The sequence below is a fragment of the Electrophorus electricus genome, chromosome 21 (genome assembly GCF_013358815.1).
Source record: "Electrophorus electricus isolate fEleEle1 chromosome 21, fEleEle1.pri, whole genome shotgun sequence".
NCBI lineage: Eukaryota > Metazoa > Chordata > Actinopteri > Gymnotiformes > Gymnotidae > Electrophorus > Electrophorus electricus.
Genome location: NC_049555.1, coordinates 14,158,282 through 14,186,127, shown reverse-complemented (window position 1 = coordinate 14,186,127; position 27,846 = coordinate 14,158,282). Strand labels below are relative to the sequence as shown.

The 27,846-nt window shown below is 44.8% G+C and overlaps 1 protein-coding gene across 2 annotated transcripts in view; it reads left to right on the top strand.

The window, feature by feature from the left end:
- Positions 1–27,846, top strand: part of itfg1 (integrin alpha FG-GAP repeat containing 1) — a 96,019-nt gene that overhangs the window by 11,677 nt on the left and 56,496 nt on the right. For both annotated transcript variants that reach the window (XM_027018675.2, XM_027018674.2), the window contains exons 7-9: positions 8,708–8,766; positions 13,920–14,001; positions 20,607–20,701. In XM_027018675.2, coding sequence (XP_026874476.1) covers positions 8,708–8,766; positions 13,920–14,001; positions 20,607–20,701 — 236 coding nt within the window. The remainder of the gene's footprint in view (positions 1–8,707; positions 8,767–13,919; positions 14,002–20,606; positions 20,702–27,846) is intronic.

Sequence of the window (27,846 nt, the reverse complement as noted above, 5' to 3'; positions counted from 1 at the left end):
GAGCTACCTTCAGCTCCTGAATGAAATGGAGATTTCCTTCCCTGTACTTTTTAAAAAATACTTATCAATTAAAAAACTTCCAGAAGTTGTGAACCTGCTCTCAGGAGAAGAGCTTTTATTGATCAATCTCTGTCTGTCTGTCTCAGCGTTGAGAGATGCCTTGTGGCTCATCTTGGTGTGTGTGTGTGTGTGTGTGTGTGTGTGTGTGTGTGTGTGTGTGTGTGTGTGTGTGTGTGGTTCTCTGCTTCCTTTGTTCTCAGAAATGAGGACAGGAGTTTTAGAGACCACTCCTAACACACACACACAGCTCCTGTCTGTATGGGAGACGTCACCTGGGGACACGTGGAATACTAAGTGGGTGTGTCCCAGCCAGTGGTGGCGGGGGGGTTGGGACACACGTGTCCCCACTGTGACTTCTCAGTAAGGCGCAATGTCTCTCTCACACACACACATCTGTATGAATATGAATACCAAGGGAAATTCATCTCTGTTGTTATTTTATGTCGATACTTTCCCGTCTCTTCGCCGGGAGCTCCAGACTTCTCCTAGTCTGGCAGACTCTTTGATGTTTGTCACCTTCAGCGACTGCGTTCTGACTGACACCGGTGTAGTTACCATGGCAGCAGACTTTAGGCCCGCAGGCTGCTTGTGGCTGGTGGGCTGTAGTCTGTGATGAGAACACTTGAGCTTTGTAGTGGTGTGTGTGAGAGAAACCCATCCAGGTGTGAAACCCTTTCTCCTCTCTTCCTGTTCTTCGATGAACCACAAGTTTAAATGCACTCAGTAATATTTTAATCCCATTGTCACTTTCAGATGTTCAGGCAGTAGTACTAGTTCCACGCCTAACAGGAGGGATTTTGCAAATATAATAAAGATTGAATTTTTTTTACCAGAAATTTTGGAGGTATGCCTGTGTGGTGCCTGTGTATTCTGCTTTGTGGACATTTAAATGCCAGAAACAGAAGTGAGCAAGATTTTATTTGGAGGAAATTATGCAAATATCTAAACCATCACAGGTATAAATCACAGGTATCCCCACTCGGAGACAAAATTATATTGGTGTAATTAATACAAAATGGAAAACTGCAGTTATGTAAAAATCATTGTACATTGTGGATTCTGTATGTGGCAGCAGAGTGATCTAGTACAGCACCACAGATATGAAACCTGGACATATTTACACCTGTCCACCTGTCCCAGCACAGCTAAATAGTCCCTGTACCTAAAATACAGCCGCAGCAAACACAAACCTGCCCCAAACACTTCCAAACAGATCGCAGATTACAGCATCATAATCTAATGAAATCCAAAATGTATGCATTCGTTGATGCAAAATATCAGAGCGAGCGTACAGCTGTAAACCTTGCAGCAGAAGACTTGAACAAGGTTTTCTGCCAACTGGCAAGAAAAGGAAAATGACTCAAATCTAACTGTGAAAATAACCCCAAAAAAAGAAAAACAAAGGGAAGGAGGATTTGACAAGATATTTTTAACATGTAAGAAAGTTCAAAACTGTCCAACAGAAAACAAGAGATTAACCAAATGACTAAATAACCAACAGATTTATATTTCATTTACAGCATTTATCAGATGCTCTTATCCAGAGTGACAAAAATGCTTTGTCATTTCCTCATAGAATACATCCTAGTACAGTACAGTAGGTTAGAGTCCAATATACCAATGAGTTAGAATACTGTAGAATACAGGGATCACTGATGATGCCTAGAAGTGCAAAATACATATAAGCTCTATAACAGACAACAGTCAGTGTAATAAACAATAAGTTCTAGACTTTGTCAGCCAATATAGGAGCAGGGTCAGAGGTCATTTAAATACTCCACAAATAGATGGGTCTTCAGTCTGCATTTGAAGACTGCAAGGGACTCTACTGTCTGGACAGCCAGCGGAAGTTCGTTCCACCATCTGGGAGCCAATACAGAGAATATTCTCCATGCTGGTCTCTGTGAGACTTGAGCCTGGTGTTTCAAGCCAAGCTGTACTTGAGGTTTGGAGTGCTTGAGGTACAAATCAGGCTTTTACTAGAATACACAAAGCAGTATAACAAGAAAAAAGAAATAATAGTTCACACTAAAAATGGATCAGTACATGAAGTACATTAAGCAAAATGGAAAATAACAATTAACACAAATTTTGGCGCTTTAGGCTAAAAACAATGTGCTCCTTGAGAATATAGCTCCTCGTGAACAGAGTTCTTATTAACCCAAATATATAATACCCGTGATCTATTTGACTCGAGCAATTACACAGGTATTCTGCAAAACTGCAGTCTAGCCAATATCTCCTGTAATGAACTGAATATTAGTTCCGTTAACATACTTAAACATAATGTCTTATCAAAAAATTAAGTTGAATTCTTACCAAATCACCAAACATCACATCTGCACATTGCATACACAAACAAAGGGAAACAATTGACTTGTTTCAGTCCTGAGAAAGCATTTGATTCACTTTGGCACAATGGACTATTCTTTCAGTTACTCCAAAGTTTATGATTTAAATGCAAACACATTGATCTTTAAATGTGCAGTTAAAATGGACAACAGAACGGATTTTTTTAAACATGGACATGCAGTGCATGAGGGTTGTAATCTATCTGCCTCATTCATCAATATTTATATCAAACTGGCTGCAATCCCTGAACATTTAGGTTTAGAATCACATGAAAAAGAGGCAAAGATGTGTAAAAAAAAATTTTTATATGAAGACCAACCAGGTTCTATAACAATATTATATCTATAACAATTCTTCTGCTAGAAGAATATTGTCAAGATTAGCATTTAGACCTTAATGTCAATAGAACTAAAATATATTTCAAAGAAATTCCTCTTTCCCTTCAGGGTGACCAAACTTCAGCACACCCTGGAATATAATTATCCAGGGCTGGTAATCAGAGCAATGGCATGTTCTGTGAGACCATGCACCAGCAGAAGAAGTAGGATATCTTTTTAATATTAAAAGTTGTGATGTGGGAGGCTTTAGGCAGGATGCGGAGCCGAGCAGCGTGAAACAGAAGCTTCCTTTTTATTTAACGTTCAGACACGCACACTAACAGAAGCACCGACAACACAAACATGTAAAGGTCAGACCAAACATGTAAAGGACAGGCCACACTGACGAACACACACACGCACACGGAGATGTTTGGGGGAAGAGGGGCCGTACCGTGACAGCCCCCCACCCCCAAGGGCGCGACTCCTGGCATGCCAGCCGATCGGCGAGGCCAGGGGCCCGAGTGACCTGACACGGGCCAGTGCGAGCAGGACAGCGGGGGGAAGGACAGGGATCAGGACGACGGCAGACACAGGGACGGACATACTGAGAGTCACAGACATAAAGGGGGACCAAGCGACAGGCACAGACAACGTGATGGGGGCAGACACAGTGGAAGGGACGGGTACAAAATTACATGAAGGACTCGTGAAGAGTCCGGGGGGGGCCCACAGGAGCCCCGGCCTGTCCCCCAGTTGTTGGCTGGGCTGGAGTCCCACCCGCCTGTGGGGGATCGCCCTTCACCGATTCAGGGGGCGTTGACCTCTGCGCACCCGCTACAGGAGGCGCACCGGTTGCTTTGCTTGCCTCTGGGGTGGGCACTGGTGATGCCTCCCCCTTGCCTCTACGAGGCTTAGGTACCGGCGGGCAAGTTCCGGGGCTGTACGTTCTAATGGGTTGACTGTCCTCGAGCAGGGTCACCCCTCTTTGTACCGCCCGTGAAGGTTTGCTCGCTCCCGAGCAGCGCCTCCTAGGCGGAGCCTTGGGCGGCATCTGATGTGCCGGGGCTTCGTTGCTCTCGGAGTCCCCAGACGCCACGTCACTGCCATTGAAGGGATCCCCATAGAGGACCTCCTCCACCTCCATAGACGGGTCCTCCCCATAGTCGAACCCCCTGTCCGACCGCAGGCTAATGTCGCTGCACTCCCCGTATTCTCCATAATCCGTGTAACCCTCGTGGAATTCCATGTAGGGGTCGTAGGACCCAGTGGAGTCCACCTCCGTGTGCCGATCCTCATAATTCGGTTGAGGTCTGTAGGACTCCTTGGAGTCCGACCCTGGACCATACTTGGGGGGGGGGCCTAAATCGTCCAGCGGCCTCCTCCCCAATGGTGGGGGTGTGGAGTGAGGCCAGGATGACGGAGGGTCTCACTGCATGGGTTGTGGGAGGGTGTTTACCTCCCTTCTTCCCCTTCCTTTTCTTACTACCCTTCCCAGGGATCCTTCGTTAGTCGGATTTCTGTGACATGGGAGGCTTTAGGCAGGATGCGGAGACGAGCAGTGTGAAACAGTAATTTACGATTTATTTCACGTTCAGACACGCACACTAACAGAAGCAAAAACCGACAACACAAACATGTAAAGGTCAGACCTTTATACATATGATAATGACACAATAAGGAGCAGGTGTGAGACACAAGGAGGGCGTGGCCACATGCACAAACCCACACGCGCGGAGACGTTTCCGTGACAAAAGTACTATTAAAATGTTCAGCCCACCAATTCAAATTGGGCAAAAAAACATTAGTCATTAAACATATAGGTCTGTACATATGCAACAATATATAGGGCCCTATTATTTAAACTTTTCCATAATGTATCATCATCCAGTAAATCTGGCACTGCGTAGAGGAGCTGTGTGGATGTCCTTCCTTTCGCCCCACGCTTTAAAAAAACAAAACAAAAAGCAAAACACGAGCTTTGAACTTCCATTCCCACTTATCCCAGACATATCCAGACTCCTGTCATCACACAGCTCATCTGAGTAAACACAAACACACACCCACCCACCCACTCCTCAGAGCCTTCAAAGAGAAACATTGCCTCCACAATACTGCCCCCTGCACTCTCTCAAAAACGCGACTTAAGGTGATGGGCAGAACACACTAAAACAAACACATTAATAATGGAACAATGAATAATGAACATTTATTATATTAATATATTAGAATATTCAAAATCCCCAGTAAGGACACAATCGTGTACAGACTTGGTGCCTGTAACCTGGACATAAAGGGCTCCAGAAACACTGAGACACCAGAGAAGAACAGATACACACTCAGTGCATCTCTAGAGAAACAGACAGAGCAGCACTTTCTCTGCTCAGGCACCAAACATGTCATTAAACGCACGCCTTCCGTATTTTGAACAGAAAACGATTAGAAATGAAACGATATCGTTTGCATGTGTTTAGGAGGTATGCTCCAATATGTTAAAATATCAGCACTATGTAACTGCCACACCCTTAGAGAAAACGATCAGTCTGAGAGAAAGAGACGGGTAGCGAAGAGACAAGGAGAGGGGGCAGAGAAACATTGAGAGAGAGACTGGAGAATTGTGCAGTATAGTAGTCTTTGCTCTGCTGCAGTCCTCTTGCATTGCGGGCACTCATGTAAATGAAGCCATCCTGAACTCTGCTGAATTCGAGAGCAAGAAGGCAGCAGGTGCAGCTGGAGAGGCCACATACCATCGCCAACGGAAACGAGAGCGTGAAATTAATCAGAGCACTAATCATGATATATATTAATACATAACAGCAGCCCATGTAATCAGATTAATTTGTGGCGTCTGAGACGTGCTGGCATCCTTCTCCTGAATGGTGGTCTACCCTGTCACTCCTCGTTGTGTTCCCTGACACTCTGATTAGCCGCTTGGGTTGGACGCGTTCCAGCCAAAGGGCCCTTAATCACGCTCATTGTGCATCCAAGCCTGAACCTCAGAGAGGCACAAACAAACCCTCCACACTTGCTCGGCTGCTTGCAGCTTGAGAACGTGCCCCTCGCACAAACCGTTGAGTGGCTCGTTTTTGCGGTTCGTGATTGGTTCATCCAGACTTTTGAGAGGCTGAAAAATGGTGACGGAGAACTTCCCGGGCACTTCCCGAGCACTTCCTGAGCCTGGGAGAGCAGCACATGGGCGCTTTAGCCTGGAATCTTTCATGTTGGGTCATTAATTGGCTTTTGCAGAATGTATGGATTTTAAAACCATGAGGGAACTGTACTGACAAGATGTAAAAATAAGATTTATCAAAGTAACGCAGTTAGCTGTGACTTTTTGAATTTTAAAATTTTTTTACCCACATCTTCTACACTTCTGGCACAGTGACATGTGACACACACACACGTTGATTTTAGGGACACCACTATCTGGTATTGGTCAGGCATTGAGGTGTAAGTTTGATGCGTCAAATTTTTTAATGTATTAAATGACATTGTGGTTTGTGAAAGTAAGACTGTGTTGTCACCTCAAATCGTTGTTTGTTTCTGTTCAGCCAGTGACAGGAGGAAATCTCACTGCCCCCTTAATGAGCAATGAGACTCACCTTCACAGAGCTGTGTCATTAGAGTCTGTCATTTGTGATGAAGACCTGCGTCCAGCTTCAGAACTCTGACCTGTAAAACAACCTGAACGTGGAGACCACACGCATCTGCTCGGTTGTCCTACCTGAGCAGAACTGAGAAGAAGACTGCGCTTTATTAATGATGCTGATGTTTCATTAAACCTGAGCGAATCAAAGGCAGTGTGGAAATGAGGTTCGGCGGCAGAGTTAGTAGGCACAATCACTGCGGCCACATTGCGAAGGCAGTTTAGTCAATTATACAAAAAAACGTGTGGACAAAAACCATGTAAATAATTGTCTTGTTTTGCAGGGAAATCTCCATTATGGAGTATAAATATGAACCGAGTTGCCAGTTTGTTGGGTTACACCCTCACACAAACTGTACATTCCAACAAGTTACACATTATATGATGTGTGTGTGTGTATGCGCTCGTGTTCACGTGTTCAGAGCAGGCCATAGATTGTGTGTGTGTGTGTGTGTGTGTGTGTGTGTGTGTGTGTGTGTGTGTGTGTGTGTGTATAATCAAACCTGTTTGATTAATAAACTGTGTATTCCACACCTCAGCACCCACACAGCCGCACATGCGGAACGCTACGGCCCAGACCAGAACACACGCACTCAAAGGCTGGCTGCGTTAGACTTTCCACATGGAGAATCCCGTTTTAATGTCCACAGATATGCTGGCTAACTGTTAAATATTGCCAACAGCAGTCTCCATCTTTGCATTAATTAGCCTGCACTAAAATCTTAACAGGCCTTCAGTTGTTATAAGTTGTAAGCTGTTCAGTCATCTGAAAGAAAATGTCTTTGGTGAGCTTGTGACTTTTAAAAATTTTAGCTGTGCTTTATAAAACAATACAGCCATCTTAATTCCAGTAAAGAGTAATGAACATGCCCGTGGTACGCAGAGAACACTGTTGACCCACGTTGAAGTGACAACCATACTCCTGTCTGCTTCCCACTGGCACTGGGGACAATCCTAAAAACATGCTGGGTAATTGTGTATGATGCATCGAAAAAAAAACAATTTTTGTTTGCTCGAAAATATTAAAAGTGCATCTGCCTGTCTTTAAAAAATGTAAAACTGTTAATTGTCAGGTCTTCTCCAGCTCCAGAATGGACTCCGGATCTGGTCGGGTTCGGTCGCGTCCCGCTCTGCTCTTTTCATGCTGTTCCAGACCTCTGTGTGGCCTGAGTGTCAGGCCTCCACATAAAGGAAATATCACACAAACTCGCACTAAATGTGTAGAGGGGAGATTCTAAGAAGATGTAACTACTACAGACTCACTATAATACAATCTGTCAAAGAACACTGACGTATTAAACAGCAAATAACACTCCAACAGTCTCAGTTTTACAGTGATTAGTGAAAATGTGAGGAAGAAATGTGTCAGATTTCATTGAATTGTAGTTTGTTGGTCGTTTCTGTGTAAGCCTCGATTTTCAGCACTTCCTGCTGCTTCCTGGCTGTTTGTGGGATTCAGTAAAGAGGAGTTAATCCCCATTATGCAATATCTCTGTCATAGAAGGATGTCTCATAGTGTTCTCTTATAGAATGATGTCTCAGAATGATGTCTTATACAATGTTCTCTTATAGAAGGATGTCTTAGAATGATGTCTCATACAATGTTCTCTTAGAGAAGGATGTGTCATAGAAGGATGTGTCATAGAAGGATGTCTCGGTGCTCTCTTATAGAAGGATGTCTCATAGTGTTCTCTTATAGAAGGATGTCTCAGTGTTCTCTTACAGAATGAGGTCTCAGAATGTTCTCTTATAGAATGATGTCTCATAGAATGAGGTCTCATAATTGTTCTCTCATAGAATGTCATCTCAAACAATGTTCTCTCATAGAATGATGTCTCGTAGTGTTCTCTCATAAAATAATGTCTCAGAACGATGTCTTATAGAATGATGTCTCTTATAGAAGGATGTCTTAGGAAATTAGGAAACAAACCACTTTTTCTCCTCTGCAGAGGAACTCTGTTGAGAGTCTCCTGATCTGTCTTTCTGTTCGTTGCTCCTGTCTGTCTGTCTGCAACTCACTGTGCAAGTCTGCCAGGGTGCAGCAGTGTGTGACAACAGAAAGATGGGGAGAGAGGGGGAGAGAGAGAGTAAGACAGACAATGAAGCCAATAAAGTGATTCTGTGCTAGCTCCGCTCAGCCATCAACACTGGTGCCTGATGGTAATGGGTTTCCTCATCAGTGCAGTGCTGATGGTGTCTGCTCAACACCCCACTGTGCCACACACTCCATGGCCATACAGAAGCCTTTACTCCTTCTGAATTCATAACCATCATTCTCTCTCTCTCTCTCTCCCTCTCTCGATCTCTCTGTGTTGCTTTCTCTTTTTCACAGATTTGTTCCTCAGCACACAATCCAATTCAGGATTGGAATTTGAGACATGGATCAATACGGTAGGGCCCACCTGTATCCACCTGTACCAACCTGTACCTGCTTACCTTTAACTACCTCTACCTACCTGTACATGCCCCTACATAACACTATCTACCCTTACCTGTACATACCTATTTCTAATTTTGCCTAACTCTCTCTGTCTGTACTTACTAGACATTGAGTCTAGGGGCAGAATCTGTAGGGCTTTAATAAAAGAGAGGGGAGGAGAGGAGAGGGAGAAAGAACAGGAGGGGAGGAGAGGAAGGAGGAGGGGAGGGGAGAGAGGAGAGGACAGGAGGGGAGGGGAGGATTAAGAGAAAGCAAGAGCAGCCTTGACCCCAGTGTCACATGACGGTTCTGCTTCAAACTGGCCAAGGATGAAAAGAGGAACATGAAACAGCAGAAAACAAACAGAGGTTTCCTGTAGAGTGAGAGACTCACTGAGAAGGAAAAGAGAGCGAGTGAATTAGAAAGGGCTGGCTGAAGTCAGACCGGGCGTGGGGGTGGTTGGGGTGCCTCTACAGTGTGCCTCTACGGGGTCAGCGGTGTTCAGGAGCTCTCGCTGTTCTCTGCACTGCGCTGAAAGGCCGTGCAACTCCTATGCAGAGACGCAGAGATTCCACAAAAAAAGAGCAGAACAGATCTACTCCTACTTAAGACACTTCATCATCGTCATTTCATCCTGAGAAAAGAGAGGAAAGATGGGCTGACATGCCAGTGAGAAAGGGAAGAGAAAAAACAGAGAGAGAAAATCAGACTAAAATTAATTGTGGCAGTGATTAAGGAGAGTCAGCGGCCGGTCACTGTTGCCTTCTGTGCCCGGCTATTTTGGGCTTCTGGTCTGTGTTTGATTAGGCTCTCCTTTTTTTCTCTCTCAGTTTGAGTTTGATTTGTGGGTGGGGCTTAAATAATCCAGCCAGCACATTGTGAATCTGTCTTGACTTCACTGTCACTGTAAGTCTGTTGAACACAGACTAAACATGTAGCTAGTTTATGAAGTTATTAGCACTTAAGACCACAGTCTTCATTGTCTTTATTGTAATCGTTACTGCTCTTAGTGCAGTCTATAGTGCAATCTTTAAAGTAGTGTTTAGGGCAGTCTTTAGTGTAGTTTTTAATGGTCTTTAATAGAGTTTTTGATGACCTTTAGTAGGCTTTACTGTAGTTTTTAGCCTCTTTGTTGTCTTTAGTGGTGTTTGTACCATTCTTTTTGGCCACCAATCATGTGCCATGGTGGATGGTGTTTACAGAAGCCCTAGCTGAGGGACTTGGAGACGTCTGGTCCATCTCAGCAGATACTTCCCACAGCTGCTTGTATTTGTACAGAGTAGGAATTCATACTGCCAAGTGATAAAATGGATCTTCTGAAGATTCTGGATCTTAAAGGATTCCTGGACTTTGATGTAACTGATTGGATAGAGTTCAGCTTTCACACTCAAACCAAAGGAGAAGAAACCGAGAGTGCGGGCTGACCCAGAGCCGTAGAGCGTGGGCGAGGTTCCGCCGTGCACATTAGCAATGCCCTCATCCACCCAGCCGTTGTGCTTAAATTTGTACTGCTAATCTTTTTACAGCATGGCACCGTAGTCGGCGCCAGTCCAGTGTAGCACGGGTGGCCGGCTGTGTCTGTGCTGAGGTTCTGACAAATGACCTGACAGTTGGCTGTTGGTTCCATTTACACGTGGGCATTTATACATATGATAACGACACAATAAAGAGCAGGTGTGAGACACAAGGAGGGCGTGGCCACATTGACAAACCCACAGTAGCATCTGATTTCCTTCCACAGGGGAGCAACTCTCAAGCAGGATCTCACGGCAGTTCAGACACACACACACACCTACCTCAGTTTAGTGGCAGGTTGTGCTCCGCTGCCTATAAAAACCTGCTCCGGAGTCCAGCACAGATTCTGCGTCTCACTCCAGTCAACAGACTGAGCTGTGCGAAAATGCAGGAGCTAACTGGAGCTAGCCCAGGCGGACTACCTCCGAGCGTTGGCTTTTGATAGCTGCGATCTGTGACTGCTGAGCCAGCTCTACAGACAGTGCTACAGGAGTGAGGGAAGCAGGTAGATGTGGACATGTTCTAGGAACCACTCAGAAGGGTGAGAAGACCAGAGAGGACACAGATGTAGTGAACAGGAATGAATGTTCCATCACCGCATTTGTTCTTAGGCCACAGTACCAAAAGCATCAGGTCTGTCTCTCTCTCTCTCTCTCTCTCTCTCTCTCTCTCTCTCTCTCTCTCTCTCTCTCTCTCTCTCTCTCTCTCTCTCTCTCTCTCTCTCACACTCACACACACACACACACACACACACACACACAGACACTGTAGTGCGGCCTCTTTTGACATGGGGTGGGGGGTTTGAATTTAACGCTACTTGGTCACAACTGTGCGTGCGGCATGTCCCTGTTCTACAGTCCATTTTAATTACTTGCTCTTTCCTTTCTGATTAAAGCATTAACACACACACACACACACAGACCTAAATCTCTTGTGCAAATTGTATGGCTTGAGTACAGAATGCAAAGCCATTACTCTAATTACAGAGCTTATTATTAATTATTCTGAATCGCCTCAGCAGCTAGATGGTGCTGGTGTGTGCTTGTAATACTCACTCCTCCAGCAGAGGGAGTAGGTGTGGAACACATGTATGGCAAACACACACACACACACACACACACACACACACACACACACACACACACGTGTGTGTGGACACACACACAAATAGACTATATCACATCTTAAATAACATGAATTAAGTCTCTCTCTCTCTCTCTCTCACACACACACACACACACGCATCTCCATATTCAGATGTTCAATCAGTGGGCTTTAGCAGTTAAACATTCCATGTCAGTCTTTTTAGACCCTCTCAATCAAACCAGCATCCCATGTTTACAGCTTGGCTTGTGACAAACTACCAGCCAGACTCGATCAGCTGACTGCCAATTATAGTCTGTGGATTTTAGCATTTACAGACTACAGGCTGTAGCCATGATGGACTATAGGCGGTAGGTTGAATGAATTGCAGACTGTCCAGGCTGGTCTGGACATGACACACCCACCGTGGGCTTGTACGCTGTACAGCACTGACGTTAGTGGAGACAAACATAGACTTTTGCAGGTTTGCATTTAGAGGTTGCTTTTGTTCTCTATAAAACTGTCTAAAGCAGGATGGGTTTTTTTTTTTGTTGTTGTTGCTTTATTTCCAAGGTTGACGAGCTCAGCAGGACTTGGGCATCGTGATGTTCTACAGCTAACACGCTCGAGAACATAAAAGAAAGCACAAGGCATGCGTTACACATGTGTTCAGTCCTCACTCACATGAAAGAGCACGGCGTTTAGATCCAGGGAGTTGCTGGGTACACCAGGGCGGTGTGTCTTTGCAAGTGTGAAGTGCAGCAGAATAATTCAGTGTTTTGTCGGAAAAGCAGACTTTCGTAAATAGGTTTTCTCGGAAGTCCTTTTGCATCCCGGGTGGGTATTGAGCATTCCAGCACCTGCGTAGGTGCTGAGGGAACTTCATGACATCAGTGTCCGGACAGTCCTGAACATCCTGGTTCGACTTTTTCCTCGCTACTAAGCCACTGACATCATCCATGACATCATCGGTCTGTGGCCCTGAACACTTTCTCATTCATGTCAGTGCTGGATCAGTTCATACGGCGTCTGTTCCACACACACACACACACACACACACACACACACACACACACACACACACGTTCACGTCCACACACCGTGTGTACACACACGTGTTGGCATTCGCACGCCGCGCGTACACAAATCACACATTCTCGGGCCTTTTTTTTGTTTCGTTTTTATCAGTTTTCTTTTCTACAGGCATGGTCAGCGACCCCCTGCTGACTGTCACATAAACAGATGTCATCTGCACCTACAACACACACTTGAAACAGCCATAACGCACAACTCCCATAAAGAGGGCTTTTACTCCATCTCCCTGGCTTTCACTCACATTCTCTTTCCAGTTCTCTCTCTCTCGCTCTCTCTCTCCCTCACTCTCATTCTCTCCTCCCCACTCTCTCTCTCTCACTCAAATGGTGCGATCGGAAGCTCTAAGACTCTTAACACGCAATGAAGCCCAATTACAGCTGCGCCATCGAAGGTCTGAAAGACCTGTGGGGTGCGTGTGCGCATGCACGTGAGAGACGCAGCCGTGATTAGGCGAGTGGGAGCTATCGTGCTGGGAGCGAACACTCCCCCATCAGGAAGTGGCTGTCTGAGCCTGGAAAAGGAAGCTTTGATGGACAGGACAGTGGGAGTGATTGGATTTTCCTGTCGGGGGAGATCGACTGGCACCATTAGGGCCCCATGGCTCTCACACACAGCCCTGTTGCCCCCGCCTGCTCTGCTGGACAGCTCAGCTAGGGCAGAGTTCAATAACGTTTAGCCCTACACGTGTACACACCCAGTACACACACAGCCCTGCTGTAGCACAGAGATCTCTGACCTCTCTGCCGTCTCACTCTCATTTTGTTCTACTTTCTCTGTGACTCTTCTCTCTCTTTATCGTTTCCTCTCTCCATTTACCTGCCTATTTCCCTCTGTTTCCTTTGTCATTCTCTCTCTTGCCTCTCTCTGTGTAAACCACTTATCACGTTGTGCATCTCTTTCTCTCTCCTCTCTTCCTGAGTTCTTTCTGTTTCTGTAACTCTCTGCCTGTCTCTCTCTCTCCTGTCTGTATCTCTCTCTCTCTCCTGTCTGTATCTCTCTCTCTCTTGCTCCTTTCTCCTCTCCTCTGTCTCTGGGTGATGTCTATTGTCTCCTGACTGTCTGCCCTTTGATCCTCTCATAATTAAACCCGTATGGAGCTCCAGCTGTCTGCATTCTTTCATTCGGCTGGACGGGCGTTCACATTACGAAGCACTGTGTGTGTGTGTGTGTGTGTGTGTGTGTGTGTTTGTTTGTCTGCGTGTACGTCTGCACACGCGTGTGCATGCAGTGCCGTCTTCCTAGTTCTCTCTCTTTGACCTTTGACTTTGTCTCTGATGTTGGCAGGCACGTCAGAGAAGCATCAGGTGTGTTGACTCCTCCCTCATCTCTGCTGACTCCTCCCCCATCTCTGATCCTGCTCTCACGCTCATGTGCAGCTCATAGCTTTGCTTTTTGTTCAATATGACTCTTTCCTGGTTTCTGTCTTTGACAGGATGGGAACTTCACCAGGAACCACTCAGTAGGGGTTCCAGAGGACAGCAGTGTAGTCGGCCAGTCAGCCTTTGTAGACTTCGGTGAGTGCTAACGTGTGTGTGTGTGTGTGTGTGTGTGTGTGTGTGTGTGTGTGTGTGTGTTCAGGATGAGTAAGCCTGTATCCTCATGTCACCACCTTTAGAGTTATGACTGAGATTTGTCTCCCAGGTAAGTAACTCCATTTGAAATCAAAAAATCTTATTTTCTGTTAAATGAGGGCTGATCCCCCATGATGGATGTGCCAGAAGCAGACAGGGTCCTGTTCAGCCTCTCTGTAGCACCCCCTATCTGCTCAAACCTGCGTTATTTCCATCAAATCTAGTAACTATGTAAAGCAATGCTGTTCGTTGACTGAAATGTCCGTTTTTGAGTTGTGTGTGGGAGTCGTGTTGAACCTTCTTTGTTCTTCTTGTCTCCTGGCCAGTGGTGATGTTCCCTTCTCCAGAACAAGTGACTTCACAGCAATATACAGATGTTGTCATGTTTTTAGAAACAAAATGGGCATCTTTGTGTTGCCATAGAGACGGTGCAACCTGACCTCACAAAAGATCACAAATATAACTGATAATTTATGATTAGACTTCAGATTTTTTTTCTCATAATCTCCCTGGATTATGACAGAATTATGGCAGTATATCATCTGATGTTCATTCTCCCCCCTGGTTTGTCAGCTGTTTATTTCCAAAGCCGATATCTGGCGTAGCGGTTGGCGACAGTCAGAATCACCGTTGTAAAAATGTACAGTTAAAATACAATATAAATACATTTTAGAACCCAGATTAACCATAAACTGACTTTTACCCCTACTGAAATATATTGATAAAGTACATTATTTCCAGGGAACACTGGGAAATGAATATTGGTTCAGTGGTGATTCATGGATTTTTAAGGACAAGTTTGTCCCTTATAGCTGGATATGACCTCTGTGTGGACCAGGACATACCTGACAAAACAGAAATCAAAACAGCACTTATCTTTCACGCTAATGTACTAGTAACATATGCACTGAGGAGACCGTAGAAACATAACTGTGCGACTCAGCACTGAGCCTTGTAACCGTGGAGTGACGGCAGGAGTGTCTGAAACTCTGGTACCAGACACGAAGCACTCGGGTCGTGCTGGAACACAGCCTGCTTGTCTCTGCGGTATCGGATGTTGTAAAATGATCAAGCTTCTTTCTTGTGTTGGTGGGCAGCTGTTTGGAGAGTTTATTTGTGTGTGTGTGTGTGTTTGAACAAGGACGAGGTCACAAGCAAGTGAATAGATTTGGCCTTCGTCTGATACGCTGCACTAGTCAATAAAACACTCAGTCTCTGACACCGCTGACCTGTACACTCACTCTGTGTGGGTGTGTCTGCGTGTGTTTGTGTGTGTTAGAGAGAACAGTAAGAGTAAATGAAGGGAAAATGGTTAAAGATGGAGAGAGAGGGTGTGGGGGAGAGAGAGAAGGCACACCACAGACAGTGTGGTTTAAGGTGATGAATGAAGGTGGTGATGTCTTGAGACGTGTGTGTGTGTGTGTGTGTGTGTGTGTGCGCGCGCGCATGCACGCTCTCAGCTTGGTCGATACTGTCCACACACACACACCGATGTGGATTTATTACACATGAAAGCAGTGGTGCAGATCTGTTCCTCCCACAGCAGCGCGGGTGTTTGTGCATGTATTTATTTATTTTTTTATGTCGATTGGTGCATTGCTCTTTAAGCTCGTCTCTCCACCTTCTGTCTGTCTCTCTTTTAAATTTAATAACACTTTAAGACCAAGTTACATTATTGCCAAAGCAAATTAGCAACATAAACATGAAAGTTGAAGTAGGTAAGAACAGAACGAAAGTTCACAAATAAATGACCAATCAGTAATCAACAATACCGTCTGAGACAATACTGTCCAAAACAATACTGTTTGAGGCAATACTATCTAAAACAATACTGTGAGGCAATACTGTCCAAAACAATGCTGTCCATGTCCCCTAAGCTGTGAGAGGACACCATGAACACCCTCCTCCCCCAGACCCAGCACCTGTTTCCTTTACCACAGTCTGCAGGGCAAGTGCTCCAAGTGTCCTTACAGAGCAGATGTCTAATCGGTTCATATCTGGGACACTCAGTTAGGAACTGCAGCTCTGTGTCCACCACTCCCAGGTGGCAGTCCAGAGAGGACAGAATGTGCTCTCACGGCAGGTCTGTCCTGTGCAGTCTGGACGTTGTCAAAGACCTTTCCTTAGGTTTTGTTATTGTAGTCAGGTAAGCTGCCAGTGTTTAGATTCTTCCCAGTATGTGATGTTTTGTTTTTGTTTTTTTTCTTCATTCATCACTCGGTTGGGTCTGAGTGTTTGGAAGAGTGTTTGGGAGTGTGTGGTCTTGTCCTGAGGCTCTGTGGTGTCACAGGGGTTCAGCCCACTAGCAGGCCAGCGCTTCAGACTGTAGTGAGTGAGGGTGACTCACTTTTACACGTTTACAAAATTGTAGCACTTTTTAAAAAAAAATGCAATAGTAGAGGATGGTATCCTCTTTCAGCACTGCAGGTTTGAATCTTTCTTTTCTTCTATACCTCTGTTCTCTATCATTCTCTCTCTTTCTCCACTTTCATATGTATTTGTTCACCCTCTAGGTTTCCTCTGTATCATCCCTCACTCCACCCCTTACCCCCTGTCTCTCTCTCTGTGTGTATGTGTGTGTGAGTGTGTATAATGTATATATGTGTATGTGAGTATTTGTGTGCATCACTCTCTACAATATTCTTCACGCTGATCTTCAAAGCCGTTCTTGATTCCTGCTTTGGGTCACTGTTTTGGATGACAAGCTGGCTGCTGTGTTTGAATTTCAGCCCCTAATTGGAAAACAAATATTAGCTTGGCAGCAGGTGGAGAGGACTGCCGTGTATGACCCACGAGACACCAATGACACACACGCACGGCACTGACACCTCAAAGCCCCGAGTCACTTCACACACCACTAGAAGTGAGAAGGAGAAGTGCGCAGAGAAAGGGAGGGAATGAGAGCGGTAGAGAGAGAGAAAGAGAAGGAGCGGGTGTGTGTAGGAATGGGAGTTATTCTGCTTACGCTCCAGGCTGGTGGCCCCCTCTCTCTCTCTCTCTCTCTCTCTCTCTCTCTCTCTCTCCCTCTCTCTCTCTCCCTCTCTCTCTCTCTCTCCCTCTCTCTCCACCAGAGACCTTCCTATTCTCACGTCTCTCAGTCTCTCTCTCTCTCTGCACTGCTGTGCAAACACAATTCAATTCATTTTCAATTCAGTAAACTTTATTGGCATGACCACATGCAGTAACAGTTTTGCCAAAGCAGTATTACAGAAAAACAAGACAAATTAACCTTTACAGTTAAGGAAATTAAGAATTCTGTTATATTAATGAAATTGAAAAGAACTGAAATGTATATGAAAAAATAATTGAAAGAAGTGAAGATGAGAAAAAAAGTGAAAAGAAAGGAAAATTATATAAATGATGAGGGGAAGAAGTGTGTGTGTGTGTGTGTGTGTGTGTGTGTGTGTGTGTGTGTGTGTGTGTGTGTGTCTCTCTCACCCAACTAAAGTGCTGCTTTCTTTCTTCTCCCAATGCAACAGACAGTTTGTCAGTGTTCCAACTTAAAGTTGGGGTCAATCATCTCAAATTTTGTAAAGTAAATTTCACGTATTTGGTGGAATGTTTGACATTCAGTGAGATTGTGCAGCACTGATTCCACAGTGTCCGTCACATGGCTGACTGAGTCTCTGCTCTCTGCACAGCTTTGATGTCTCCTATCGGCCGATCTGGAGGGCCAGGCTGTGTTCACCGAGTCTGTACTTCATCACACATTCATGTGTTAATTTACCAGATACATAACACCACAATGTCACATGACTGAGATCACATACCGTCAGAATAACGTACAGAGTAAGGACCGTCGCTAAAGTAGAATGGACATAAACGTGCCCTCAACGTCCTAATGGGCCTGTTGTTTTAGTTTTGGGGTAGAACACAACAGTGGTGTTTTATACACTCCTGCCCCAGTGCCAGAATCACAGCCTCATCGGAGCAGATTTGAGGGTTTATTGGCATGACCATATTATAGTATTATAACATGAACATTACACAACATTACAACCTTAGCAATTATGGAAATGATGAATTATGATAATAAACTTGAAGAGAAACTGTAATTGGTCTGAAATAATAATTGGAAGAAGTGAAAGGGAAGAAGTTAAAAAGGAAAATAAATAATAAGGATAGGAAATAATAACTAGTTAGATAACTTTTATAAACTGGGTAATGTAGTCTGTGTGTGTGTGTGTGTGTTTGGGTGGGTTCTCTCTCTCCCTCCCTCTCTACAAAAGGAAGGATTCCTGCCCCTGTCCATTAACACAAGATAACAGACATAAGCCATTCCCCGTGTCCTCTGCATAACCCACACAAAAGTGGCTCCATCAAATGGATTTGACTAATTACCACCTCAGACACATAATGGCATGTTTTCTCACATAGCTTTCTGCCTTTTGCTCTGTAGTCTCCAGTTGGTCGGATGTTTTGCGTGAGACACCCCTGTAGGGGACTTGTAATGAATGTGCAGTACATGCCAAACAAAACCTCCGTCCACCTCATAATGGCAGCGGCCGCTTTATTTTTCTCCCCCTCTGATTTTTTTAATAAGTGACTAAGTGCCTTCAGCGTTAATTGAAGCTGGGCTTCAACGGAGACGCTGGCTGTTGCTTGGGGAGAAGAGGCCGAGCAGAGAGAGAGGGAGGGACCTGCTCTTGTTCAATCTCCTCTCCTTCTTTCTCTCATTATCCCACTCCTTCTTTCTCTTTCTCCTTCTTTTTTCTCTCTATCCACCTCTATCCATTTTCTCTTCCTCTCCTATCTTTCTTGCTCTCTCTCCCTCTCATATATTTTTCTTTCTCCCGTTCTTTTTTCTCTCTGTCCATCTCTTATTCTGTCTCTCCACCTCGCTCAATCTCTCTGTCTCTCTTCCCCTTTCTCTCTCTCTCTCTCTCTCTCTCTCATGTTGTGCATAATGGTATGTGGCAAATAAGGATCAGCTTATAATGACTCACGCACTTTGTGCCAGTGTGTGTTGGAAATTGTGCATGTGTGCTCATGTGTGTATGTACCTGTGTATGTGTGTGTGTGTGTGTGTGTGTGTGTGTGTGTGTGTGTGTGTGTTGGTTAGTGTTTGTTTGCTCTCATTAGTGTGTGTGTTTGTCCTTGTGTGCATGTGCGCATAGGCTTTGTATGAGTCATGGTGGTGCATGGAAATGGTCATTACCATATGCTAATGACTCTGAGACTTTATGGTAACGACTCTGAGACTTTACAGTAATGATGGTTATTACAATATGGTAATGACGCTGCGACTTTACAGTAATGATGGTCATTACCATATGGTAATGACTCTGAGACTTTACGGAATTGAAGCTGAGACTTTACAGTAATGATGGTCATTACCATATGCTAATGACTCTGAGACTTTATGGTAATGATGCTGCGACTTTACAGTAATGATGTTCATTACCATATGGTAATGATGCTGAGATTTTATGGTAATGATGGTCATAATGTCCGTTATTACTCTTACAGTCACCCCTCTCCTCCAGTGAATTGCCACAGTACCACATGAGCTACTTGCAGACTATGATACACTCACTGTATCCCTGCAGTGTATGACACAAATTAGTGCTATAGTGCATGAGCTACAGTTTTGCACTAGAAATAGAAAAAAAAACTTGAGTAGTTTTGCTGAGTTGTTGTGTTGACCACATGCTCAAAGCATTACCCCAACCCGTGACCACAACGAGAGCAGCAGGCCGCAGCGCTTTCAAAAGTCTTGCCCTGGGGAACCGCTCACGCTGTTCCTGGTCCACGCTGGCCCTGGTTTTTGCTTCCTATGTGCAGTTTCTGTGTCCAAGGAACATTTGAGGTTTTGTTTTGCACACGACCGTAGACATGAACCCACAAACACGAACCACCACCACATGAGCACATCTAACTCGCTTAAGGTGGTGTATATATAAACACACACACATACATACATACATACAAAGGGTTTGACCACTACAGGAATATGTGTGTTTGTGACTGTTTATATGTGTGGTTGTTCTTGTGTGTGTGTGTATGTCAGGGCCCAGGCTGTTGTTTGTGTGTGTGTGTGTGTTTCTGTCTTTGTGGGCTCTGTGGTACCTGCATACTTACTGGGTTTCTGCTCTCCTGTGTGAATGTCATTGCCAGGGTGCTGCTTTCTGCTATTGCTACGCAACTCTCTCTCCTTCTCACTCTTTCTTTCTTCCTCTCGCTCACTCTCTCTCTCTATAACTCTCTTCTTGTTTTTTTCTCCTCTGAGTCTCTCATTCTTGCCCTCCCATAATCTTTTCTGCTTGTTCCCTCACTCCTCGCGCCATCCTCTGTCCTGTCCGCCACACACACACACACACACACACACTACAGCCGTTACACTGGCGAGCGCACACACACACTACAGCCATTACACTGGCACACACACACAAACACTACAGTTTAACTCAGTGTGAAGTATTTGTCTTTAGGTCCTATCAAAGCATCTTCCATCTCTGGGTGGTTCTGACTCAGTGGTTCAGTCTCTAAGATGGTGTGCCTCACCTGTCTCACTCACGTCTGTCTCTCTGTTTGTGTTCTGCTTTCAGATGGTGATGGTTCCCAGGACCACCTCCTGCCTATGTGCCTGGACAGTGTGTGTAAGAAAAGTGCCATTTACCTGGCAAAACCAGGCCATACTGAGGTATGCACCCCCATCACCCCTCCACCACCCATCCCCTGCTGCTCCCACAGGCTCTGAAGAGACTGGTGATCACTGCTCGTTTAACTCTTTTAACTCCACTCTGTGTTTTAGTGCTGTGTTGCTTTTATAATGCTGTAAGGATTCATTCTAATCACCAATATTCTTCTCCTCTATATAATGACAGCATGCAATATAATCCGACAGTATAGTTTAGAAACTATGGATAAATAATAGAAGATAATGACAGCATAAACTCCACAGTTGGCACACAGTCAGTCAGCTGCACTACGTCTGAGCTAACAGTGTTCTCAAGCAGGACTGACCACTGAGTATGTCTGCTGTTAGACGTGAAGTTGGCTTTAGCGGCTGTGGTCACTTACGAGTGTGTCAGCTCTCTTACAGTAATAGCCCTCCACACCTGTGAGACTGAGGTTGATTGATTACTGTGGTTGGTTGGTTGATTGATTAGCTCATTGTCTGATAGCATGATTGGTGTAGGATGGAGTGCTCTTCAGAGAGTTTTGACCCAGTTTCCAGAAGACCTGCATGCACAGAGTTTAGTTAAAAGGAAATTGCTAATACCATCCCTACATAAAATATGAAATAACTAACATATTGTGTATAAAAATGGAAACATATAAACAATGGAAAAGCTTCAGAGGTTGAGAGTAGGCCGAGAGCGTGCAGGGCTGATAGCAGAGTAGAGGACAGTTACTTTAAAGAATTAAAATATAACATTATTTCATTGGTTTGGTACCTTCCCTGTTTTCTAAATGTAGAAAATACTAAAAGTAAACAAAGACTTGTCCAAACTTTTGACTACTACACATATATAATCTGCTACACATATATAATGCGTGTGTGTCATAGATCTGGTACACGTATATAATGTATGTGCACCGTAAATCCGATACACGTATATAATCTGGTACACATATATAATGCATGTGCACAGTAAATCTGGTACACATATATAATCTGGTAAATGTGTAATCTGGTAGTTGTATATAATCTGGTACACATATATAATGTGTGCGTCATAAATCTGGTGCATGTATATAATCTGGTAGTTGTATATAACCTGATAGACATATATAATGCGTGTTTGCTGTAAATCTGGTACACATATATATTCAGGTATACATATGTCATTTTGTACACATATATAATGCGTGTGCCTCGTAAATCAAATGAGTAAATGCAATGCCACATGTCGTAATCAGTCATAATTATCTAATCTTTCAGTTATAGTTTCTCTACACTGTTCATTTGATGGTTAGCTCATGGTCTGAATGTCACACTCGTTACAGAAGGCAGGGGTTATCTTCAAGCTCTCTTCCCTCTGTCACGTTCGCTCTCTCTCTCTCACTCTCTCTCCATCCTTATACATGTGCCTGCTTTTGTGTGCCTGTCACAGGCCTTGTGTTTGGAGAGACAGTGGAGATGGAGGGGGGGAGACGGTGGAGAGTGTAAAAACATGTGCTTGCTTTTGTTGTCCTGTCACGAGTAATGGGCTTCACTGTCTCTCTCTCTCTCACACACACACACACAAACACACCCCAAAAGGAAGAGGAGTGGCTCTCTGCCTTTTTCCTCCCTGATCTGTCCATCAGAGTGATTTCTCATTCTGTTTCCTGTTTATTTTTCTCATCCTTTTTCTGGTTCAGCCTCACCAACCGTCTTCATTTCTTATTCGGGAATTCAAGCATATAAACAGAAAAGAGAGGAGAACTGATAAACAGATCAGACGAGTAATAAACAGACCAGGAAAGCAAGAGAAAAATGGGAGACACAGTCAGCGCTCTCTGTGGTGATCCTTAGCGCTCTCTCTGTGGCGATCCTTAGTCAGCGCTCTCTCTGTGGCGATCCTTAGTCAGCGCTCTCTCTGTGGCGATCCTTAGTCAGTGCTCTCTCTGTGGCGATCCTTAGTCAGCGCTCTCTCTGTGGCGATCCTTAGTCAGCGCTCTCTCTGTGGCGATCCTTAGTCAGCGCTCTCTCTGTGGCGATCCTTAGTCAGTGCTCTCTCTGTGGCGATCCTTAGTCAGCGCTCTCTCTGTGGCGATCCTTAGTCAGTGCTCTCTCTGTGGCGATCCTTAGTCAGCGCTCTCTCTGTGGCGATCCTTAGTCAGCGCTCTCTCTGTGGCGATCCTTAGTCAGCGCTCTCTCTGTGGCGATCCTTAGTCAGCGCTCTCTCTGTGGCGATCCTTAGTCAGCGCTCTCTCTGTGGCGATCCTTAGTCAGCGCTCTCTCTGTGGCGATCCTTAGTCAGCGCTCTCTCTGTGGCGATCCTTAGTCAGCGCTCTCTCTGTGGTGTTTATTGGCTTTGAGCACTCTCTGTGGTGTTTATTAACAGTGAGCACTCTCTGTGGTGTTTATTAACAGTGAGCACTCTCTGGTGGTTAGCAGTGAGCACTCTGTAGTGTTTGTGAGTGCTGAGGTCATGGCATAATTACATGTCTCTCCTACCCTGCTTGCCCTTCCTTGGTGATGTCTTAATCTTCATGATCTACAGTGTGAGAGATTGTGTGTGTGTGTGTGTGTGTGTGTGTGTGTGTGTGTGTGTATCTGTATGTTTGCATGTATGTGTGTGGGTGAGTTTCTGTTTGTGAGGGAGACTGTACACCATCTGTTTGTTAGACACAGCAGGTATGAAATGTGTGAGTGTGTGTGTGAGAGAGAGAGAGAGAGAGAGGAAGAGACAGAATGTATCTCGCTTGCTCTGACGCTCACACACACACACACACTCACACTCATAAGTGCGTGCGGCCCTCTAAGTGGGATCCTTATCGTATTTTTCTCTCACGCTAATCGGTCCTTATTTATGATGTTAACATGAAGTCTCACACTCATTGAACTAAAGGACACCAGGAGTGAGAGCTCCATCTGTTTCACACTCTATTTCTCTCTCTTCTGTTTGTGTGTGTGTGTGAGACAGACATACAGACACACGCACACACACACACACACTTTTGTGTACCTGTAAACATGGCAGTGCCAACCTTAACATACCACAAGCTGTTAACTTCACAGTAAAAGCTACTGCAGTCGAGCATACAGCCGAGAGGGAGAGCGAGAGGGAAAGAGTGAGAGTGAGATGGGTGTTTGAGATGATGAAAGTGTATGGATGTGTATGGATCTGCAGAATTTAAATGTCATTGTGTGTCTGAGCAAGAAGCAAAGAGGTAGAGACCCAAAGAGCAGGGAGACTGAGCCTTCCTCTCCTCCCCTCTCCTTGTACTCTGGGACGTATCTGTATCTTCTCCATGGTTCCCTCATCTCTTCATATCTGCAATGGCTTTGTTTTGGGGGTTTTTGTCAGCAGTAGAACAGCACACACATGACCACCCTGTAAAGAGCACTACCCATAATCCAGAAAAGCTACTCAAATATGAGAATTAATAGGAATAATTTAGGAGTAAAAAATAGTTGGAAGAGAAGCAAAAATTAGGCGTAGAGGCAGGAGAACTCATACTTCCAACATGGATCATATGAATAAAACAAATCCCTCCTTCCTCCTCTTTGCTGTAGAATATGAGATGGTGGAATTAAATGTTTGAGCTTCACCGTACTGATGTCCCCTGGGTGCTGAGCCTAAAACTGCAGAAAAACATGATTGTGGTGTCTCTTGATTATTGGGGTCTCTGATTATTGTGGTATTGAGGTCTCTCTGATTTATTGAGGTCTCTCTGATTTATTGAGGTCTCTCTGATTATTGAGGTCTCTGATTATTGAGGTCCCTCATGGAGTGGATGAACTGATGATGAGGCCTCATAAACAGCATGAGTTAGGGTTGGGTTTGTAGACGATACCATCATCCATTGACAATGGTGAGCCAGCATTGTGATGACACATGCCATCAACTAATTATTTAGTTAATTGATTAATCAGTCAATTAATTGTTCCCCCACACCTCGTGATGTAATCGTGCATCACAATGTTTTCTTGGAGATATTGTCATATGCCAGTTAGGTAGACATCACAAAGCCCTACTAGAAGCTAAATCACTGTAAGCTAAGCTCAATCTGTCATGGAATTCCAGGAAGTGACTTCTGCTCCTCAACAGCTGTGATATGGACATGCCCCTGGGACTGATGGGAAATTGATTCAAATACCTGTGTGGACTTACCGACCCATTACAAATGGGCAGTTTTGTGCCTGCTTTCAGAGAAATTAGCTATGGGGCTTTTAAAGAGTTTGAGTCATGGAGGAGTTGTCATGCCCTCTCTACGAGATATTGTCAAAACTCCTTTCACACAGGCTGATGCAACATATGCTCCCATTAGCGCATGTCAGTCAGACTTTGTGCCTAGTTGTACAGTAATAAATAGCTCATTCTTTGTTCGGGAGGTGATAAAACTGTATGAATTGAATTTGTGTAACAGGGTTTGCTGTCAAGTGGTGGAGAAAAAGCCTATGATAGAGTTGAATGTTCGCCATTATGTAGAACACTACCAGCAGTTGTTACAGAAACCTGAAAAAAGCTGTAGTACATGGAGTCCTGTTTGAGACTGTGCTTAGCTGTCCTGCTGAGTACACTAGGCAAGGAGGCAGGACTGTCCTGCTCAGTACAGTGGACAGTTAGGCAGGACTGTCCTGCTGTTGGACAGTCTGTTGGAGGCTGGGTGCATTCTCCTCAGTGTAGACAGACAACTGAGTTGCAGGGATTGTCTGAAGGCGACGGTGACATTGTCTCCATGTCCGGATGGCGTGGGAGTGTTCATTAGAGGGGAAGGGAACAGTTTTGGAGAAGGCACATCCTGAACTCGGGAACAGTGCGAGTGTGTCTTACAGGAAAGGAACCAAGGGGAAAGACCACATAGATAAGAGATGTGTAGCATGTTTAATTATCAGATGATAAGAAATATTCGGAACATGACAATAAATTGCAATAGCCTGGAGGCATAATAGCAATTTGTACATGTGAGTGTAATTTAAATGAAATGCTGGGACTATATGGCCAAAAATATGTGAACAGTTCTACTAATGACCGAGTTCAGGTGTTTTTCACACATATCGTTAACATAGCATGTCGCACTGTGAGGTCCATGCAGATGTGGTTTTGATGAGGTTGGTATGGAGGGAGTGGAGAACCTCCAGCGGTCTGCACAGAGACCTCACCTCAACCCCCCTGAACATCGTTGTGTGAATGAACATCAACGATGAGCCGGACCTTCCCAGAATGGAAGCTATGACAGCCCGGTGGAGGCGGGGCCTTAACTCGATATTAATGTACATACTGTGTACAAACTCCTATTTGTGTGATGGTAAGGAGCTTACAGTGTCTTAGTGTACAAGAACTGCTAAAAAATAATAATGTACAAAATGTGGGGTTTAATATGGACTTCTGTTTTGTGCTATGCAAAATTCCCAACAGAAATATGAACATTATTTAATATATTGCTGGTTTGCTGCTAGTAAGCTGGTATTCCTTTGTTCCCCACTAAGACCTGGAGGAGAGGCGTGGTCCTGGATCTCTCTCAGTAGAGCTCTCTGCATGCATGGCAGTGTCTCCTAGAGCAAGCTGTAGATTCTCTCTCTCTCTCTCTGACTCTGTCCCCCCTCCCCTTTTCCTGGGCCACCTGTTTGGCCCAGTGACTCTGCCTCTCATAAGTCCAGCCCCTGCCCTGCCCCCCTCCACAGCATGAGTCTAACTCCTCCCCCATGTCTGCAGGCCTAATAATCATGCCCAAGCTAGTTTCTGTGGGGAGCAGATCGCTTCACAGCCAGACTCTGTTGCCCAGTGACAAAAGCAGCTGCCCTTTCACCCTCCGGTCCGTGGTGTGAATTAACCACGGGCGTCCGGGGTGTGTGGGGCAGCGCTTTTGCTAAGCACCAACTCGTATCTCTTCCAGAAGCATTAACGAAGAACCCAGCGACTGACTGGTTTCTCTGTTGTGGTGTTCGCTGATGTGGTGAGCATTGAGGCTGTTCCCGTGGCCCATAAAGCTGCCGCTACTTTAAGCATCATTGTCGCCCAGCAACGATCAGGCTGCCCGAGCTCACTGAAACAGATCCTCACCCCACGTCATGGCCCCCGCCAACAATCTGTGATTTTAATTTCTTGGCTTAATGAACCGCTGGGGCGGGGGTTGTTATGCTTCTACCATGGCGACAACGCCTTTATAAAACCAAACCACAGACATCGTGAAGCATCAAACAGAAGCCTTGAGGGGATTACAGACAGAGACAGTCAGAGAGAGAGACAGACAGAGAGAGAGAGAGAGAGAATATGCCATTTATGCTTCTCCTGTCTTTACTCTCTCTTTGCACCGAGATCTCATCACCACTAAACTCTCCTCTTAACTCTGTTTCTCAATCACACACACAAACATTCTCCTCTTACCACATTATTACAATACTTTCTCTCTCTGTCTCACTCTTTCTCTCTGTCTCTCGCTCTGCCTCGCTCGCTTGCTCTCTGTGCTCTTCTCTGATGCTGTCATCGTCATCGTCCCCAGTCTTCCATTGCCAAACCCCTCTCTGGAGTGTATTGTTAGAATTGGTGTTATGTGGGTTATATCACTGGGACGCCCCTTTGCTTTCCGATTCCATGTCATTCTAATTGTACAATCTGGTGTATAATACAGAATTGTGTTCACACTAGCTATGGCAACCCCAGGGGAGCATAGATACTGAAACCCTACACATCACGACCTATACAGCCAGCTGTAAAATGCTGCATGCATGAGAGAGAGAGAGAGAGAGAGAGAGAGAGAGAGAGAGAGAGAGAGAAAAAAAAACACTATCTGCTTTTGGGAAATGTGTGTGTGGCCAATATTAGAAAGTCTGTGTGTAGCTGAACTAAGAAACTATATAATATTGGTGTTATGGTTAGAAATTTTCACAGTTTGATAACTTCATATAAAAATATCACTGTTTCACAGTGTTCAGTGACAATATTCAAAAGCACAACAGTGGACAATTATCAAAAACATTTTGTTTGAAGCTTCTTTTTTTTTTTAAACGTATCTTTGTACACACTTGTATACAAGTCCAGCCAGACCATAAGGAAATGTCTCTTTATTGTGCTTATTGTTTGAGCCGTAAGTGAGACTAACATTGAGGAGGAAACATTTTCACATATTCCATGTAAGACTGAGACTCTAAACCTCACAAGATCACACACACGACCTCCAACCCAAAAG